Source organism: Chelon labrosus, assembly GCF_963514085.1.
Source record: "Chelon labrosus genome assembly, chromosome: 3".
Lineage (NCBI taxonomy): Eukaryota > Metazoa > Chordata > Actinopteri > Mugiliformes > Mugilidae > Chelon > Chelon labrosus.
This window is the reverse complement of record NC_140339.1, coordinates 23,793,718-23,813,458: the sequence shown is the minus strand read 5'-3', so window position 1 is coordinate 23,813,458 and position 19,741 is coordinate 23,793,718. Positions and strand designations below refer to the sequence as shown.

General features: G+C 40.1%; 3 protein-coding genes across 4 annotated transcripts; 1 reads left to right on the top strand and 2 right to left on the bottom strand.

Moving 5' to 3' along the window:
* Nucleotides 1–95: 95 nt before the first annotated feature.
* LOC311485363 (uncharacterized protein) lies at nt 96–4,050 on the bottom strand. The gene is made up of 3 exons (XM_084540723.1): nt 3,400–4,050; nt 2,012–2,413; nt 96–1,786 (listed from the first exon to the last, which is right to left on the bottom strand). The coding sequence occupies exons 1-3, from the start codon at nt 3,641–3,643 to the stop codon at nt 1,473–1,475; spliced, it is 960 nt and encodes a 319-aa protein (XP_084396849.1). The 5' UTR covers nt 3,644–4,050; the 3' UTR covers nt 96–1,472.
* Nucleotides 4,051–8,740: 4,690 nt separating this feature from the next.
* Nucleotides 8,741–13,496, bottom strand: gfod2 (glucose-fructose oxidoreductase domain containing 2). Of its 2 annotated transcripts, XM_084574965.1 has the most exons (3): nt 13,320–13,496; nt 11,508–11,883; nt 8,741–10,637 (listed from the first exon to the last, which is right to left on the bottom strand). In XM_084574965.1, the coding sequence occupies exons 2-3, from the start codon at nt 11,758–11,760 to the stop codon at nt 9,742–9,744; spliced, it is 1,149 nt and encodes a 382-aa protein (XP_084431091.1). In that variant the 5' UTR covers nt 11,761–11,883; nt 13,320–13,496; the 3' UTR covers nt 8,741–9,741. The 2 variants fall into 2 exon arrangements, with proteins under 2 accessions (XP_084431091.1, XP_084431092.1); XM_084574966.1 differs by lacking the exon at nt 13,320–13,496 and having other exon boundaries at nt 11,508–11,933.
* A 1,150-nt stretch (nt 13,497–14,646) lies between these two features.
* On the top strand, nt 14,647–17,733 carry thap11 (THAP domain containing 11). The gene has a single exon (XM_084540717.1). It carries the CDS (start codon nt 15,547–15,549, stop codon nt 16,363–16,365), a length of 819 nt encoding a protein of 272 aa, XP_084396843.1. The 5' UTR covers nt 14,647–15,546; the 3' UTR covers nt 16,366–17,733.
* Nucleotides 17,734–19,741: the final 2,008 nt, after the last annotated feature.

Below are 19,741 nucleotides of genomic sequence, written 5' to 3'. Positions count from 1 at the left end.
AAATCAAGTGGATTCCAGATTTAGTCCCTTTTGAACAATCCACCTCTTTTCATCAGCAAGCCTCCAGTGCAGCTTAATCAGGAAACACTGTCTTGAAAATGCCAACAGTATATTGAAGACTACATGACGAAGTACTACTCAGCCTACAGGTTTCATTCTCTATCACTTCCACTGGAATCACTTTAGAAAGGAATCCATACATGGTCAGGATGAATAACAGGAATGGTTACAGCAAGCAAAACCTGTTGCAGAGTTCATACCAGCACCGACTATTGCATGACTAATGCATGTAGCTGCATTTCCTTTCTAACCAGTTTATCCATTAAGATACAGATACTAATCAAAGTAATCTAACATACCCATCATCTATACCTGCCTAACAACTGGAGGGTCAGTTATTCAGAAATATTAATTATTTAAGCATCAAATAACCTTAAATAATCCAAGGTTTTAAAACTAGTTTAAGGGCCCGTATTGTTCCAGGTTTTAATTATGCACAAATATTCAACTAAACAAATGATCATAAACAAATCACTGTCTAACAATTTCTTCCTGAGGACTTGATTTGTGTTGCAACACCTCCTTTCTTTTGGATTTTACTCGCCTTCACAACACTGAAGGTGAATAAAAGTTCCTTTACAGTGTTCAACAATCAAATATTATTTTACAGTGGTATTTGCCTTTCTTTTCTTTTTTTTACAAACAACATTGAAGTTATACAGGGTTAATAATAATTCATTATCACACTGGATTTTAAGCATTTATCAGAAAATATATCATAAGGTATGATATTAATGATTCTGATTTAAAAATTTGTGATGTGTTGATTTAATAAAAACAAGAGCACAGAATGTGATTTTCAAACATCAGTTCTTAGAAATTTCACCAACAGTAGGAATATAAAACATATTCATAATAATGAGACTGCTTTCCTAAATATATATTGGCCTACATTTTACACTTAAACACGTACGTCTTCACCAAACATCTGGCTTCAACAAATAGGTCCAATAGTGAAAGAATTACTTTCTAATATGTCTTTGCATGAAAAATTAACTTCGATTAATTCAAGCCCTATCTATATATTGTCTTAACAGGGGTAACTATAGGGTGGCCTCTAACATATATCAGTTTCTACTGAATTTGACACACAGTTGATTAATCTAAATGACAAGACAAACAAAGACTACTGTACACATTTGATAGGTGGTTATGACACTGAGCGAATGCACTGAGGGGTGTGGTAGGAGACATCTGTCCAGGATCTAATTTCAAGGGATTTCAGGGCATCATCTGTATCAGAAACAAAATTTGGAAAATTTGTTTTACTAGATGTTTTTACATCATCCTGTGTTCGACTTAATCCTAAAGCATTTGGAGAAAGGTTAAAATCAGTGATGACAGTGTCCATAAAAAAAAAAAAAAAAAAACTGAATGAGTTCTGCTGTTATGTCGTAACTGAATTAGGAGGCTTATTGTCCTCTTGAAAACAACAAAAGTTCTTCTTTTTCCTGTTGAAGCTCCTCCCATTTCTTTTGTAGCTCTGCTCTCTCCTTCTGCAGCTCTTCTCTCTGTCTATCTAAGTCCTTGGCTTCCTCCTGCTGTGCTTTCCTCAATGACTCAATCTGCTCCCTCTCTGCAGCTGCTTCTCGGGCATTGGCTGCACGCAGCTTCTCAAGCAGCTCCCGCTGATGCTCCAGTGTCAGACCCTCCTCCTTCTGCGTTCTCCTCAGAGCATCTATCAGCTCCCTTTCCCTCCTGAACACACGCCTTTCCTCGTCACGTGCTAAGAAAAGGAGAAGTGAATGCTACATGTTTAGTTTTATTACAATCTTGGATACAGTAGGATATTCACTTCTTTTTCAGCTGGATTTTGAAATGTGCAAAATGTAACAGGCCTACTATAAGTGGGTGTGTGATTCATGTACTTGACTGTTTCACCATCAGAAATAATTTTTCAGAGAGATGTATTTACTATTTACACAGTCAAACCGTGCTACAAAGTGCATACCTTGAAAACTTCTCTGCTCTGCTGCTCGAAAGGTCCCCTGGGTGCCATTTGTAGCATTTGAGTCTTGTTGTGTTGAGTTTAAAGGTGTTCCGTGCTTCCCGTTTGCTTCTAGCTCAGAGAACACCTTTGGGTGTCTCTTTGACATGTGTCGACGCAGGTTGCTGGTGCCGCCATATTTAAAACACTGCACCTTCTTCATGCAAATGCTGCATTGAGCAGCATTCAAACTGTCCAAACGCTCAAAGTGCCTCCAAACCAAACTCCGTCTGAGCTGTGTTCGTTTCAAAGGGGGCGCATCACTCGCCACTGTGTGTGTTATTTGTTCTGCTGGCTTGAGAGAATATGCACTTTCATTCATTGTGGTAATGGTGCCAGAGTCTCCGTCCTCCAGTGTCACATCAACTGAACAGGATGAGAGAAAAAAAAAGAAAAAGAAAAGTTCAGATTCAATAATCATTTTTATACAGCACAATTTGACATTTCACTGTGAGCGAGCGAAGCAGATGTGTAAATAACAACAAAGAACAGTCTGATAAAAACTTTTATTTTTCAGAAAATCAGAAAGCCATTGTTGGCGTTTGTAGTAATGTGTACACTTACACACTACACACAGTTGCCAGTTCCTTAGGTGCACTAGTGAAAACAAACACAGTCTAATATAATTTTCTTGCACCAAATTTCCCTTCACGACTGTTATATTGCTCAGTCTATGTTGAAACAGTGTAAGAAAGGTGGTCATTGAACTGTCTGATCATTTTGGAGGATGTAGTTTGTGGTGCTGTTAAACTGGACTGAATTAAACAGTATGTAGTGTTTCTGTTATTTAGTCTAGCTCACTGACTAAAATGGGGTTGTCAAAATAATGGAAACATGTGTTGGCACAAGACAATACAATTCAATAGTACAACAAACCACAAAGTCCAAAATGAAAAAACACGATTGAATCACCAGTTCTCTCTCTCAATTATATCAAACTAATGTTGAATACTATAACCATCATGATGCAAAGATTTAGTGCTGGACTGTTAAACTATATTTCATGCATTTTCACTAGTAAACATATTAAACAGATAAGTGAGAGTATATGTTAAATCCGGTGGTCTCAGCAGTCCCATAATGCATTGCTGCAGCCCAACGTCCTTGTTCTTCCGGCTGCAGTTTGTTTTCATAATGGAGTTAACGGCTCTTTGAAGGAGCCAGTGTTATGAAGATTTGAGTTATCAAGTCGAAACACACCTAACTGAATCAATAGCTCAGTCTATCTGAGCCGTAGACTTATAAAGAGACTGATATGACCCTAGTGTTAAGTTTCAGAAGTACATGAATAGTTGCGACAGTGGACGATGGCTTGCACATGAAGTATGGCGGGCGGTGCAAAGATTACCTACCGAAAGCGAACGACGTGGTGGCAGAAACGTTAGCTCCGTCTTTATCTTGGTCAGCGTCGGGAAAACACCGTCTCGGCTCGGCCTCTTGCACGGCTGGGTGCCGAGCTCTCAAGTGGCGGCGAAGATTAAAAGTTGACCCCGCTTTGATTGATATTTTTGATTTGCAAATATTGCACTCCGCTTTCTCGAAGCCCTTGTCAATGAAGTGCATCCAAACGCTGCTGCGTTTTCTTGATTGGCTCATGTCGTCACTTTAGCTACACTAGCCGACTCACCGGATGTTGACCGCGTGTTTAGGTGTTATTCTCTTTCTCTTCTGGTCTCCACGAAAACATCAACAACCCTAAAGCAAGCAGCCCACATTAGCTTCTCCCGAGATCTGGTTCTTGTTTTTTTCCTCACAGAGGCATGCAATGTAGCTGGGTTTACTATACAGTCAAGTTGTTAAGGAACAGAACCGTAAATTGTAACGTCTCTATGCTATACAGTCAATGCTACCGACCGATAGCACTGCAGTGAAGCCAGCCCTCACGTACAGTACTTTTGCGCTTCGTCCTTATTCGAAGCGTTACGGTAAACGCGTGCAAAATCGGCCCTTCAAAATAAAAGCGTCATTCTTGCTCGCAACGAATAATGACTAATTATTATTTGCAACAATGTTATAGTGAGTTACAATAAAAAGGCAACAAACTACACAAATATGGGTCGAATTAATCGAATATATTTAAGTAAAACATAACATTTAAAAGAAACCACCTGTTTCCACAAACTAATTGCACCTCACCCTTATAGCACACAACCTCAAGATGCCACCCAGGAAATATCGTGCCATTCTGATGTGGAATTTCAAAATTAAGCACCTTAAATTTTCTAATATTCTTTATTTTCCAGATGATTTTAAATAAACATAAAAAGAAAACTGCCTGTTTCCACAAGCTAATTCCACTTCACCCTGATAGTACACAACCTCAGGATGTCACTCAAGAGATATCAGGCTATTCCGATGTGGAATTTCAGAATAAAGGCACATTAAATTGATCTGTATTTAATATTAAACCATCATCAAAAGCTCTTTTCCTGTTTTTCAGTAAGAAACTGTGATAATACTGTTTTATTTACAGTGAATTTACAACAACTGTAAGAATGACAGCTGAAAAAAAATAACAATAATAAAAAGCGATTTGCAGCAAATGACAAATCTAGACATGAAACAAAAAAGTAGGACAGTTCAAAAACATACAAAAGACAGATAACAAAGATGACATGGTAATTTAAAGGGCACAGGGGGCAATCTGTACTCATGATTAATGACTGTTAAGACTGATGGAAACACTTTTTGCCACAAAGCACAAAAAAAGTGTATAATCTGACATCAATCCTTTATTACTGTTGTAACAGTGTTTAACACCAGCAAGCAAGGAAATTAGAAAAACTCACCCAATTAGTCAAAGGAGGCCCAGAGCCAGGATCCTTTGTCAATGAGCACATGGCACAAAAACTAAAAACACTAAATTACAAGTACACAAAGACAAAACAAAATTGGTTGGCAAACTGAGCACATGCTTTGCATTACTTTGACAACTACCTCCCAATACTTTTCTAAATAACATAATATTAATAAATAATAAAGACCCAGACAATTTCTGTACTTACCAAGCAAAATCTATTAATATAATTTTATAAATCTACAAATTCAGTTAACCCTCCTATTGTCTTCGGGTCAAAATACTATGTTTATGTCCTTGCAGATCCTCCATGTCTCAGCATGCTGTAATGTCCTATTCTGCCTCATCATGCTGTTTTTGCACTATTCCTTCATCCGCAGCCTTCCACGTTCACCTGTAGAGCTGTCACACTTACCTCTTCAATCACTTTTTAGGTATGCATTGATTCTTGTATCCTGTATGTGTTTAACTGCATGCTTTTTGCTGTGATCCTGGCCTTCTCTTTGGATGTTTATTCCATTTGTGTTAAGCATGTTTTAGGAATAATTTATTTTTCTTTCTTTTTAAAATAAAAAAAAGTTTTCTTGCAAACCTGAAGCTTTCAGTATCTCCAGACTCATATTTCTTCTTTCCTTTGCCATTTCCTTTCTGAATGTCCCAAAGCTGATGGCAGGAATTGCTTGAAAGGAATTCATCACTGACCATCTTAATAAACACAAATATTGACAGTCTAATAGTGAAGCTATTGAAAGTTTTTTTTATCCACTTTAAGTCTCCCAAGAACATGTGTGAGCCCCAGTATAGCAGGCTCTGTCCACACTCATTGAATCTGGAGGCACAAGTTATCTTGTCTTGTGTAATATATCATATATCATTTTGTTCAGATGTTACATTTTAATGCGCCTGAGCAGTAGGGCTCTTGGGACCACTGGTCTCTTTCAGCAGGGTTCTTGCTCCGGGAAAGAGATTTGAAAGCTGAAATTCCACATCAGAATAGCCTGATATTTCCTGGGTGACATCCTGAGGTTGTGTACTTTCAGGGTGAAGTGGAATTAGCTTGTGGAAACAGGCAGTTTTCTTTTTATGGTTATTTAAAATCATGTGGAAAGTAAAATATTAGACAATTTAAGGTGCTGCTTTTATTTTGAAATTCCACACCAGAATGGCATGATATTTCCTGGGTGGCATCTTGAGGTTGTGTGCTATAAGGGTGAAGTGGAATCAATTTGTGGAAACAGTTGGTTTTCTTTAAATGTTATGTTTTACTTAAATATTATTGATTATTTTGACACAGATCCATATTTATGTAGTTAGTTACCTTTTTGTAATTCATTATAACATTGTTGCAAATAATAATTAGTCATTATTTGTTGTTCATTTATTTATTTTTTTCATTAGATTTAAATTTGTTCACCATTTACTGACAGCGTGCGAGAATGACGCTTTTATTTTGAAGGGCTGGTATTTTTCACGCGTTTACCGTAAAGCTTCGAATAAGGACAAAGAACGTGGGGCTTGCTTGACCGTGTTCTCCGAAGTGGGTGCTGGCCGATAGCCTGGACGTGTAGCATTCAGAGCACGTTGGTAAATTGTAGCGTCTACCAATCGCCTGCGGGTGATGCATTTAAGGGAATTCTGTAAATTGTTACCTCAAAAAGTAACCCGGGTTACAAATGTCCCGCCTTTAGCGGCATGGATATGCCACTATGGAGATGAGTCACGCCTATGGTTTGTTAAATAAGTGGTTCAGCCTCATTCTATGCTTTAAACCTACATTATTTGTAGTGGCCAGCAGGGGGCGACTCCATTAGTTGCAAAAAATAAATAAATAAATAAATAAAATAAATCAAAATTCTAAGAAAATTACCACAATCTTGATTTGCTGGAGTAGTAATCATTTTCCAAATGAGATTATGGTCAAAAACACTTCTTTCAAATCTTCTTTCATATAGCATGATGCTCACTTTGTTAATTATGATTCCATGTTGAGCAGTATAATCAATAAAGCAGGTTATGCCTTAGAAAGTGGCCACCCTGTGATAGCAATGGCCAATATACCAAACTAGAGGCTTCAGAGTTGTTCTCCACTACCAGTGTGTTGTGTTGGTGTCACATGCTGCATCAACCACCACTGGAAACAAACTGTCAAACTGTGGGAATAATAAAAAACAGTGTCTCTCACCAATTAAAGACTTTGATCATTTAGTTTATACCCAGGAGTGGTTGAAAAGAATCGTCTGGTTTGTGCAACCACATCATTACCTCATTTAAATCCTCACCATATGTGATGGATTTTGCAGTGTTTCATAGTGGACAACTACACACAGCTGCCAGATGTACTGCATGCTCTGACAACTTCAGCACTGGAACCAGGAGCAGATTATCATTTTCCTTAAACTAGATATGAAAAACTTGTTCTTCCTGTACTGATTTTATTTTCTGATCCATCTCTGATTTTTAGAACATACCTCCTCCCTTTGCCCTGTTTTATTGCCTTCACATCTTCAACGGTGCTGATATTAATGAGCTCCACATACATTTCCAAACAAACGTGGAGTGGTTTAAGATAGGGCCATCAGAACAAATCTTGACCTTCTTGTTGTTTTGGATCATATCAAGATAAACTCTGGGAACTAGAGACACACAATTAACAAACACAGAGCAGATATTTATTAAAGGAAATATCTGTCAAGCAGATGAACAATACAGTTTCCCAACTTTAAAGCAACACATCAGTGCTCAAAAGCCAATATTATCAGTTAAAACATAACTAAATCTAAAAAAAAAGATAAATATTACAGATTTTAACAGAAATTCACAGGCTGAAAACACAGAACAAGCGATGGCAAACTTCCTCCACATCAACTGAAATAAATACAAAAAGTCTTCCTCATACAAATGTTAAACTCATCTTTGTTGCAGCGTGCTGGCTGGTACAAGCATTACACTGCATTTTAAATATGTGGCATTTTGTCAGTTTTCAGTGCAAAAAAACAAGTCAAAAACAAAAACACAGCCGTTGATGAGAAGGTGAAAACTGTTGGAATGTATTTTAATGTTTACGTGTTCTGCAGGAAAATGTGACATTGAATGTAAACTTGTAAAGCACTGTTGGGAAGCGTGAGGTAAGCGTGCATTAATCCATATTTGCAGATAATCATGGATCCAAGAAAGGGACAGATTCATCAGATCAAACCAGTACACACTGCCTCTTTCTTCAACAACTTCCTGTCTTTGCGATGCCAACAGTGTGGCTCCATGTCGCTTCAACAGAAGTGAGAGGCAGTGAGTAAACTGTAAACGCTTCCCTCTCTTGGTCTGAGCACATTAGAGAGGCTCACGGTGATACTCTCACGTCAAATCCAGTGGTTCAACTCAAGGAAAATATCGGTACAGTTTCAGTATGACTGGTGGCCGAAGATTACAACTTCAACATCGGTAATAACTTTTAAAGCACTGCAAATATACACAATTACTTCAATGGTTAACAACTTTAAATGTAAACAAATATTTTAGACACTTTTAGGGCTCTTAATCTTTAAAATGTATCAATAATAGGACACCAATCTCAAATATCTAGGACAAACCTGCGTTTGTACGTTTACCTAAAATATTTCTTTTGTAGCAACAAATACTCAACATGTTTAGGCCCGACAAGTTGGTAGTATAATCCTTATATTTAGTTTCAATGTTGTTTCTTCTGATCAGACATCAGTAGGGTCTGTGCTGCACTCTTCTTAAACTTCTTCTACAACAGAAAATATGCAGGAGTAGGCCGAGCTGCTGTGTGTGTGAAGCAGCGACCCTCAAACCTTTTACAACCTATTTTCTAGCTTACAGCACAGTGATGATCAACCCCCCCCCCCCCCCCCCCAAAAAAAAAAAAAGCATTTAAAATGAAACCCTGGGCATTTTGAGGGAACTGCTACAAAGTACTTTTGTTTTTGTTTTTTAATTCTCTCCATAGCTTATTTAACTTATTCCCTGGTATAGTATAACATAAAAATCAACAAGCCCCTCTTGCAACTATCGAAATGAATGCTCATTGTCACAACATCCACATAAAGTACAAAACTGTACACAGCTCCATTATTCTTATTCTGCATTATTCAGTTTAACTCCAGTGGAGATCTGTTTGAGCTCTGCCAGAGTGACGACACAATATTTGTTAGTCAAATCGTCCTCATGCTTTGAGACTCATGCCTGAGGTAAACTCTCCTATTCATAATGCAGGTGCTATTGGTGTATATTCACACCAATATATTTTCATCCAAACACATTAACAGCAAAAATTCATCTACAACAGAGACTGACATGTGGTCTCATCTGACTATAAGTTACAGTAATTAACAGCTTGAGCAAATTGTAGTGTCCTGTTGCCATAGTAGGACTGAGCTTGTGCCATTTAGCATATTATAATCCAACCACAGGTCTGACACGGAGGATCTGAAACAGAGTTAACTGCACTGATATGATATTAGGGTAAGTAACAAAACAAGCTGCTTCCAGTAAAAAGAGAGGCCATAGTTCGACATGCCCTGGCTCTTTGAATCAGTTTTGCTCTTGGCCAATATTTGATCTAGGCGTGGCACCTTACTGACAGGTGACGTAAGGTCTTATTCAGCAGGAAATCTGCTGTCATGACTTCAAGCAAGAGAGGCAGCGTCTACTATTTGGCACACGCGTCTGTCAATGGACCACAGGTAGTTTTTAATAACAATATTTTCCGGTAAGAATCAGAATAATGGAGCCGTGGTGCACAAACAAATCACAACAGTTTGACTCACAGCGCAGCTATGTTCTTTCAAATAAAATCTTTTGTGAATATGCAAAGTAGTCGTGTTTAATGTAAACTGCTGAAGCAGCCGAGTTAAAGGAGAAACATTCAGCAGAGAATTTAGTTTTTGTTTCTCTGCAGAGCCTCACACAGGTTGTGGTTGGGATCTGGCTCCTGACTCATGATCTCGACACACTCCCATTCTCCACTACAGCTGGACCGTTTGACCGCCTCCACTACTGTCTGCACATATAAACCATCCTCAAATGTTGGTGCCATGGCAACCGGTCCTCGCGCCCATGACCGGCGCTCCTCGTGAGCCTGAAAAGACTGTCTCAGTGCCTTTACCATGGAACTCAGTCCCTGCAGGTGAGGAAGGGGCATCTCTTTCACCTCTGGTCCCACCCACCCACTGTCGCCTAGCAACAGCTCCTCACCTTTACCCCCATTGCGTTGACCATACAGTTCTGTACCCCTGGCAACCAATCTCCCACTGGATCCAACAACCATAACCTCGTGTACAAATGAGCCGGGCATGTTGAAGTTGAGGGTCACGGTGCAACACACACCAGCAGACCCAGTTCCACCCATCAACATCTGGAAGAAACAAAAGTCATCGCTTGTGACACGTCGGATGCCTCGGATCAAACTGTTCTGTTGCACAAAAGTCCGCAGTAAACCGTGCACGCGATGGGCTCGGGCGCCTGTCAGGTAGCTTAAAAGGTCGACGATGGCAGAGCCAACGGTGTGCAGACCGCCTCCTCCCATCAGCTCCTCACAGGTCCAACCATACGACTGATCCAGGAGGCTCGGTCCGTAGACCCGGACGTCACACACCTGCAATTCACCAACATATCCGTCCACCAGCAGCTGGCGCATTGAAACAAAAGCTGGCAGGAAGCGCAGGGTATTACCCATAATACTGAGCAGCTGGGGGTAATATCTGGCTGCAGTCACCATCTTGAATGAATCCACAGCAGTTGCAGCTTTTTCACAAACAACATTCTTGCCTATACCTGCAGAGACAAGGACAACAGATTTTACACACCGTTCATATTTTCCATACGCTCAGATGCTCTTTCTGTATTTGTTTTAGCTAACTAGGGCACACTGTGGAGTTAATGGTATTACTGTCCAGTTCCTGATGTTTGGCATGTACAGACAAAAACTCAGTGTTCTCCTGAAACCACATGAGATAACAGAGAGGGTGTAGCTTTTAGATATGCATTGGCCTTTAGTGCTCTTGGAATTAGTGCAATGGTTAAGTTGCTCAGTGGGGAAACACTCAGGAAGTTGCAACTAAAACAGGAAACTGAGGTCAACACTCAGGAATTTCATCAGATACAGTAAGTTAACATTTTACATGTAGTCTCCTCTGATGGAGAATGTGTTGATTATGTTTGTTAACAGACTGATATGAGATGTGGATGAATTTAACTAAACTACTCCCTTGAAGTAACGACTGTATGCTCCCTGTGGTCATGGCCATGTTCAACATTAATCACACATCATTAATAAACAAGTTACAGAAGAATGCAGACATTTTCAGTGTGAGCATTTTTGTAGAGACTTATAATCATAGTTTTTAGATACGTGTAGCTGATCTGACCTGCCCTGTCTGGCTGGGTCATGTCACATTATCAGTTTGCATAACTCAATGCACTTATTGTTTCCCTGACTTGCTTGTTTGGTTGATGGACTGTGTATTGAATGCATGTGGAAAAGCTGCAAATGAATTGCCCTGTTGGGATAAATAAAATTCACTGATTCTGAATTTGAATCAGATACTAAAACAATGCGAACGGAAACTGAAATAAAACTGGTGTTTTGGGAGAAAACTTATTTGAGTGTCATCGTTCACATATTTGTTTTAGAGAGTAAATTACCCAGTGCTTTGACTGCAATCTGCCTCGTCATGGATGGTGGAATATAGATGCAAACCAGGTCGACATCTTGGTGCAGCAGGACATCATCAGATCGGCTAGTGTGAAACGGGATGCCAAGTTCCTTTGCCAAGCAGCACGCTTCCTCTTCGCTTCGTCCCCAAAGTGCATGAACCTCAAAGCCTTCAGCTTTCAACAGCGGGACCAGCACTCGGGCTGTGCTCCCCGTGCCAAATACACCGACTCCTGGCAACATGGCAGCGCCACTCACTGTGACCTTACGTGTGAACCATGGCCCGTCTCACTGACACCACAACAGCAAACAAGCCACTTCTTTATTACGGCCTGTGCTGTTGTCTGCAAATTTTGGAGCTCTTACCTATAAAACAAATGAACAGACTGTTATAAATCACACAAAACAGCACTTTTTTATTGTGTGTTGCTGCTTCCACAAATAGCTTTAATTAAATGTGAATGATATGAACTTGGTGGAATAAACTGTGAACATGATGGTCACATTTGAATGTAAGGGACGTCAAACAACTTCAGAAAACCACATTACTTGCTTTTTTTTGTGATGCTGGATTTAAAATCAGTACAAGGCAAACTATATAAAATTAAGTATTTTGACAACCCAATTTAAGTCAATGTTTTAGGCTAAAAACAAACACTTAAGTGTTTAATTCTATAGAGTTTAAACACCAAAGACTTCCATTACATAACAATTACATAACATCATAACAGTCATGAAGCTAAGATTTAATGCAGGACTGTTATATTACAATGCATTCATACCTAATGATCTGGCAAGTGAGTCAGTTTGGAGTGAACAAGCAAGACAAACACGTTTGATGCTATTCCCACCCTGTTTTTCCAACCAGAAGACTGACAGCCACTTACACTGTGTCCTGCCACATACTTGACATGCCTTTCCATAGACTTCCCGCACCCACCAAGCGTCATCTCTACCTCCACAGTCAGTGCAACTTATGCGTCTGTGTGTATCCTTATCTAAATCCTATCCTTCCTAATTGTGCAGTTCAGTAACACATGCAATAAACGTGTGGGACTACAATTGGCTTGTGTGGTCACAGCCCCTTCCCGCAGCATTATATATTTTCAAAGAAGTGTCCAGTTTTGAGCTTTAAAAAGATGGTGCCAAAAAATGAACTCAAACTATTGTAATAGTGTAAACATATATTTGCAGGAGAACAGCAGTGGCTAGAAGAAGTTAACGCTCCCTGCGGCCATGACTGTGCAACAACAGGCTGATAAAGGCAAGTGTGCCTGTGCACCTGCATTACCTGTGTAACCTCTGGGGAGGAAGCTACATCTTTCTCAGCCTGCATCGCTCGGGGCTCAGGCACCGTGGAAAACAAACACACATTTCCCAGGCTGACAGCTGTTGAAGCCCCACTCTCTCTCACGCACTGGCACCACTGTAAAGTAACTCAGCCGAGCTGTTGAGTCAGCTGGACAGATGAAGCCATGCCATGCGAAACTCTCGCTGAAGATATCAACAGTGCTGGTTGGGCAGTAGCCTTCGTGTTTTAACGATATCACAAGCTTGGAAAAGAGTGTCCACTATTTTACTTGATACCTTAAATACGTTACATACAGACTCTGAGCTAGCTACACAGTGAGGTTATTGATAACGTTAGCTAGCACATTCAGCTAGCCGGCCAGACAGCCACAAAGCGAACACAACTCACGGTGAACCCATGTACTTTACAGAGTTAATGGTTACAGTTAATTTGTCTATAAATGTGATACAAAAACAACTCCTCTCACAAAAAGGTAACATTAGCTACCTACCGTATTTGCCAGGACACCAACAGCGACGGTGATAGGTGTTCAGCCGGGCGCTGCCCAGTTGCTAATGGTAACTTCAGTAGCAACGGTTCGGCTGTAGGGCGGAACCAAAGATGCTAAAGAGGACGGAGATGTGTCCGCAGCCGTGAACTCAGTGGGAGACACAGGCGACGACAGCCATATTAACAAATATGGTTTCCGCCCTTCGCATGTACACACTAAATCCATTAAAAGTTAGAAATAAGCGTGTTATTTTACAGGTAAATAATTGAAAAAACATTAATTTGTCTAAATAATAAAGATGTGCCCGTGGAGCACGTGTATTATTTGAACAATGTTTAAGTGTTAGTGTTTTAGAATGCTTTAGTATGCTAGCACAACAGATCTAACTTCAGAACTTCTTACATTTTGGTAGCTTTATGCATTTCTACCGACTAACTTTTAAAAATCACACAGCTTTCTCAAAAATAAAATTTAAAAAGACCTGGGATGATGCAGATGTAATAAGAATATTATTTCATGTGTGGTACTGTCTGTTTTACATTTAGAGCACTCTAGTACACTGCACAAACACAGATGAGGTACCTCTGTAATTGCTCAGTATTCACTGGAAATGAATTAGCTATTCATTTACTGTATCATTAACAGACTAATAGGTAGCACAGTGGTGTGGTGGTTAGCACTGATGCCTCACAGCAAGAAGGTTCTGGATTCGAATTCAAAGGGCCGACTGGGGCCTTTCTGTGTGGAGTTTGCATGTTCTCCCTGTGTCTGCGTGGGTTCTCTCCGGGTATTCTGGCTTCTTCCCACTGTCCAAAGACATGCTCCTTAGGTTCATTAGTGATTCTAAATTGGTCGTAGGTGTGAGTGTGAATGGTTGTCTGTCTCTCTGTGTTAGCCCTTTGGCTGGCGACCTGTTCAGGGTGTACCCCGCCTCTCACCCTCCAGAGGACAAGCGGTTACAGGAAATTAATGAATAATAGACTAATAGGCAAGTATCTTATATATCTGTTGAATATGAAGCCTGATGCAACGTAATTTCCAATACACGTGTCAGTTCTCTTTAAACATCTTTTCTATTATGAACCATACCTGTCATCAATCCCAGATTTGGGATTTTTACATTATGTTCCAAAATGTCTAGATTACCTGATATTTGGACAACCTGATACTCTGGTTACTTTATTATGGTGTGACTTATTATTTATTTCTTAATAATATCAATCTTTTGTATTTGGTTATATCTGACCTGTGTATGTGTGGCTGTATGGCCACTGTGTCTCAAAAACAATTTCCTCTGGTTAACAAGAGGTAAATAATGTATGCTATTACCTATTTTTTATTATCTTTGTTTCCTTTTGAGCTGGACTTTTATGGCTGGAGATTAATCACTTATAAGTAAGTCGAAATGTGTAGATTGTATTTAGATTTATTGGACGTAATAAGGATAATTTGGTCTTCCAACACATTTGTTTCAATTTGTTTTGTTTAATTAGGCTTATACCAAGGACAAGCTTCCAGACTTACATATTTTCCACATATCAATCTGACTACAACTTTAAAATAAGCATGTGTAAATCAAAAGATCTGTGTATACACAGGGCCTTTAAAAATCTGTTTTATTACAGTACATACAGAACTTTGGCTATAACTTTGTCAGTATAAATAATTACAGGGATTTCTACGTGGAAATAGGTGGGTATTTTTATGACTGAAGCTGGCGTTTTTCAGCATGTTAATATTACTTTCTTTTTGCTTCTATTTTAACTAAATAAAAAGATTTGGAAATGGGATAGACAACAAGTAGCCACTGATCTATGCATTTTCACTCATTGACCAGAAGGGGCGCCAACTTCTAACGTACTCGGACGGAAGCGCAAAGGATTATGGGACTTTTAGTTCTCAGTGGGGGACGATTGGACTGATAACACAACGAAGAATAAAATCAAGACATTTGCCGCCGAAAATATAATATCAGCGTTGAATTCAGCTTGAATACGAGCTCCGTATATACTGAATCCGGATAAATTCAGGTGGATTCAGTCGTCGTACGAAGAAAAGCGGCTCACTTTTGGTGAAAAATAAACAGGAAGTTGTTAGCGTTGTGGGACGTGTAGTTCCGCTTGCAGGCCGCCGAGCTTGATAACAACGCATAGAAAAAAGAAACAACAATAAAATAATCTAAACTTAATTCGAGGCTCGCGTTTTAACCATTGGTGTTGAGGTAAACATGCCCGGGTTCACCTGCTGTGTCCCTGGCTGCTACAACAATTCACACCGGGACCGGGACCTGCGCTTCTACACATTTCCTAAGGACACCACGCTGAGGGAGCTGTGGCTGAGGAACATCTCCCGGGCCGGGGTCAGCGGCTGCTTCAGCACCTTCCAACCCACCACGGGACACCGAGTCTGCAGCGTGCATTTCGCCGGCGGGAGGAAAACCTACAGCATCCGAGTACCGTCCCTCTTCCCGCTGCGGGGGGTGAATGAGCGCAGGAGTCGGAGAGGCAGAGGCAAGAAAGCGTCCTCGGCGGTTCCTGCCCCCGGCGCGGCCGCGACCTCCGGGATTGTCGTCACCGGCGTACTGGGCAACACGGCAGAAGGGGCCGAGGGCAATGCTGGCGGCGAGGCGAGCGATGACAGTATCACCGTGGTTCAGATAGGCCAAAACGGGGAGTACCTGGGCACGGCGCGGCTACCCGCCCATTCAGAGGGTACTTGTTTCACCGGTGGGATCGGCGTTGCAGACGAGCTCACGGCCGACGACTCATCGATCGAAACGGGGTCCTCCGTGCAGTATGTCAGCGTGACCAGCAGTCCGCTGGACCACTCGTACTCCCTGACCACCGGTACCACGTCTGCAGAGCTGCTGCGGAAACTGAACGAGCAGAGGGACATCATCGCACTGATGGAGGTGAAGATGAAGGAGATGAAGGCGACCATCCGCCAGCTCCGGGTGGCGGAGGCCAAGCTGCAGGAGGAGGTGCGGGAACGGGACCGGCTGTTGTACGGCCACTCGGTGGCTGGCAGCGTCCGGAAGAAAATCTGATGATGGGATGGGTGAACATTCCTGGAGACGACCCGTTACAGAGACTGAGACTGGAGGCAAGGGGATTGAAGACAGCAGATCCAGCCCTATTTTGTATTAAACTACAAGCGATGACAATTTATTTTTAACAAGTAGAACTGAAAAGCCCGGAACAAAGTTGGCTGACTAGCTTATGTAGCTGATAGTAATAACCTCATTGCTAATAACATAGGAACATGCACAGTCCGCTATTGGTCTGCACACATATTTTGTTCATTCAGCAAGGACTGGTAGTTTGCACAGATCTACAAGTTAGACAGCCTTACATATTTATAACCGGGCTGAAGGGAGATTGATGCTCAATGCTGCCTTTCTGCATACAATGTTTTCTCCTTAAGAACTCTATGAGGACCTTTCCTTACTTTTCAGTCGAAATGAGGCTGTTGCAAGAAACATCTCTCAGTAGATTGCAGAAGTAATGTGAAGTACGCCAAGATGAAGCCCATAAGATTGATGTGCTACCAAAACACTATTCTTGGCACACATATGGTTTTAGTCATCCAAACAGAACTCTATCATGACTGTATCAGAGCTGCCTTTAAAGGTACCTAAGTTGCTGTCCTTTATTTTTGTTGCTAAAAATGTTGTGCGACAGAAAAGGGGACTTTAAGGAGTTCCTCAAAAACTTTGAAGGGCACTTAAATGTTATTAAATGATGTTTGTTGAAAACATTAAGCATTTTTTGCAACAGTTTTTTCGCATTATAGAGGTTCATAGAAAAACATGTTATCACTTTATGCAACTTGAAAGTGTATGTTTGTCTACAAGGTTGCTTCGTGAAACAGCATCAGCTTGTTTCTGTGTGATTCATGAATTTAATGTGCCTGTTTGTGTTCAGTTTGTTTTTCTCCAAACAGAAGTTTAGTGACTGAATTTCTGTCCTGTTCATGAGTGTTTTATGCACAGGATGTTACATGCATTTCTGGAGTTGGTCTGACAGTTGTGCTCCACTCTTAATTTGAAGTAAATTTCATTTTGAAATAGCGCTGAGTTGTGCGGCCTAATTTATACAGTCAACAAATGTGTTGATTTGTTCAGTATGAAAGTAACAAAAGAGGATCAGACTGCAAGATCCTGCAGTGTTACTGTTATTTTACCTTCACTAGAAGGCTCATCCTGTATGAGAACAAACTCCATGGACTGCAATGAGACTATTTTGTTTAGAAAAAAGAGATAAAAACTTGCAGTGTTTCTAGTATTTTTATCAGCAGTGTTGAGTTGTGGAAAAAAATAATAAAATTTTAAGATTTGTGATGGGAACGAAACTCTGAATTACAAATGTCTGGCATTTAATGTGAACTGATGCTTAAAGCATCTGTTTTCTGTAAAGTCTATAGTGTTAGTGAGCGCATTGAAGAGTGTCTAACTCATCAGTTTAGTTCTTTCTTTAGAATTATTGGGAAAAAATAGTTGTATGGAGCTTCACATGATAACAAGATCACAAATATTATGCCTTGAGATTGCAATTTAACTTTTAGGGAGGCTTGCATGTAGCTGTGTGGATGTCTGCAGTTGTTTCAAATAAATTAATAATTTGTCCAGTCATAGGATCCCAAAGGATAAAACCACATATGTATTCAAAGTGCTTGTTTTGAGAAACAGATAAGTTAAAAACAGCAAATCATCACATTTGAGAAACCAACAAGTGATTTGACTTTTTATTTTATTATTATTGTCATTATTATACCTGTCCAGGGTGTACCTTGCCTCTCATCCGATGACAGCTGGGATAGGCCCCAGCCCCTCTGCGACCCTTCACAGGACAAGCGGGTACAGAGAATGAAGATGAATGAATGAATGAATGAATCTCATTATTATTTGAATTTTCTTTTTCTCCAATATAATTATTTTTGAATGGACTTACCTGGCACCAGTTTCAGTGTTTTTGTACACTGCAAGATGTAGGTGGAAGATTTTTTATTTTTTTTTTACTTAAGTAAAAGTAGCCAAACAACAATTAAAAATACATTTAAATTAAAAGTCAAATGTAATTTAGAGAAGAAGTAACACTTGTCAGACTTGTATAGTTGTATGTTGCAGCAGGATTTTCACCCTCTAGATGGCGATGGGAGGAGTGGAGATTTATCTCCTGTCTATATGCCCTAATTTGCTTTATCTTTTGGCTGCTTTGATGGTAATTTTCTTTATTGCTACTCGTGCTGAGGAGCTGAAATGTTGAACGTCATAATGTGAGTGTAGGGCCGTAACGCAGTTGCTCAACCCAAATTTAAATGGGTAATTTTAAACTCCTATTGTGATAATGGGTTACATGGAACAGAGAAAGAGAGGGAGAGATGGATGAATGAATGGATGGACAGCACTGGAGAGAGGGAGGATCCAGATCCTAATCTCATCTGGATTTATTTTTTTTTACTCCCTACAGTGTTACATAATGCCTTAATCTGGTGCTGTCAATCAAACTTACACAACTCTGTCTTTCTTTTCTATGGCTGCTGCCATTTACCACTGCAGTCTTTACAGTCAGGCCGAACAACAGCTTCTCATGTCACATTGTTTCATCCTCTGAGAGTAATTATGTAATGTGAATGAAGTATAATAATGCAAGCAACTCATCATTCTGAAATCCGGCACTGGGAACCAATCATGTACACTATATAGACGGGAAATAATAACAAATATATGTGCAGATGTGTGGGAAAATCAAAATGAAACATATTGTATTGATAGTCAAACTTACAAAAGACTGAAAAAGGAACTGTCTGCTCATCTACAGCTTAAAGTGGGTGTTCATGTGACTGGAGCACTCTGTGTATGACTCTTGATCAGGAAGGGTCATTCATGAACCTTAGAGAGTGAGTCTGCTGAGTTAATATCAAAAACTGTGCCAGAAGACAGTTTGGAACAATCCTACTATAGTGTTTGTCAGTAGTCAAAATCTTCAGGCTCTCAGTCACGGTACTTGTTTTTTGTGTTGTTCATTTTCATAATATTACATGAATAGCCACGGTCATAGTTTCCATCTAGAAGACTATTTTTAGGATGCGAGCAAAAGGTGCAAAAGGTGGCCATCAGGGGGGCCTTGTCATTCTCTCCATTCGGCCACAAACAATATGGTTGTAGTTTGGTTTGCCTGTCCTACCCCTGATTAAATGTCAGATTTGAGAGTGAAACAGAAAGATGAGGCAAATGGTAGTGCAGATAAATTAATCATTCTTTAAAAAGTTGAATGATGCCTTGTTTTTCATAACAGGGCAAGCTACAGACACCTTACAACCGCTTTTCAAGAATAATGCCAATACGTTTTAGTGGACAATGTGACAAATAATCCAATTCTGTACTCATAAAAGTGATTGTCCAGCAAAGAGGCGCAAAGAGA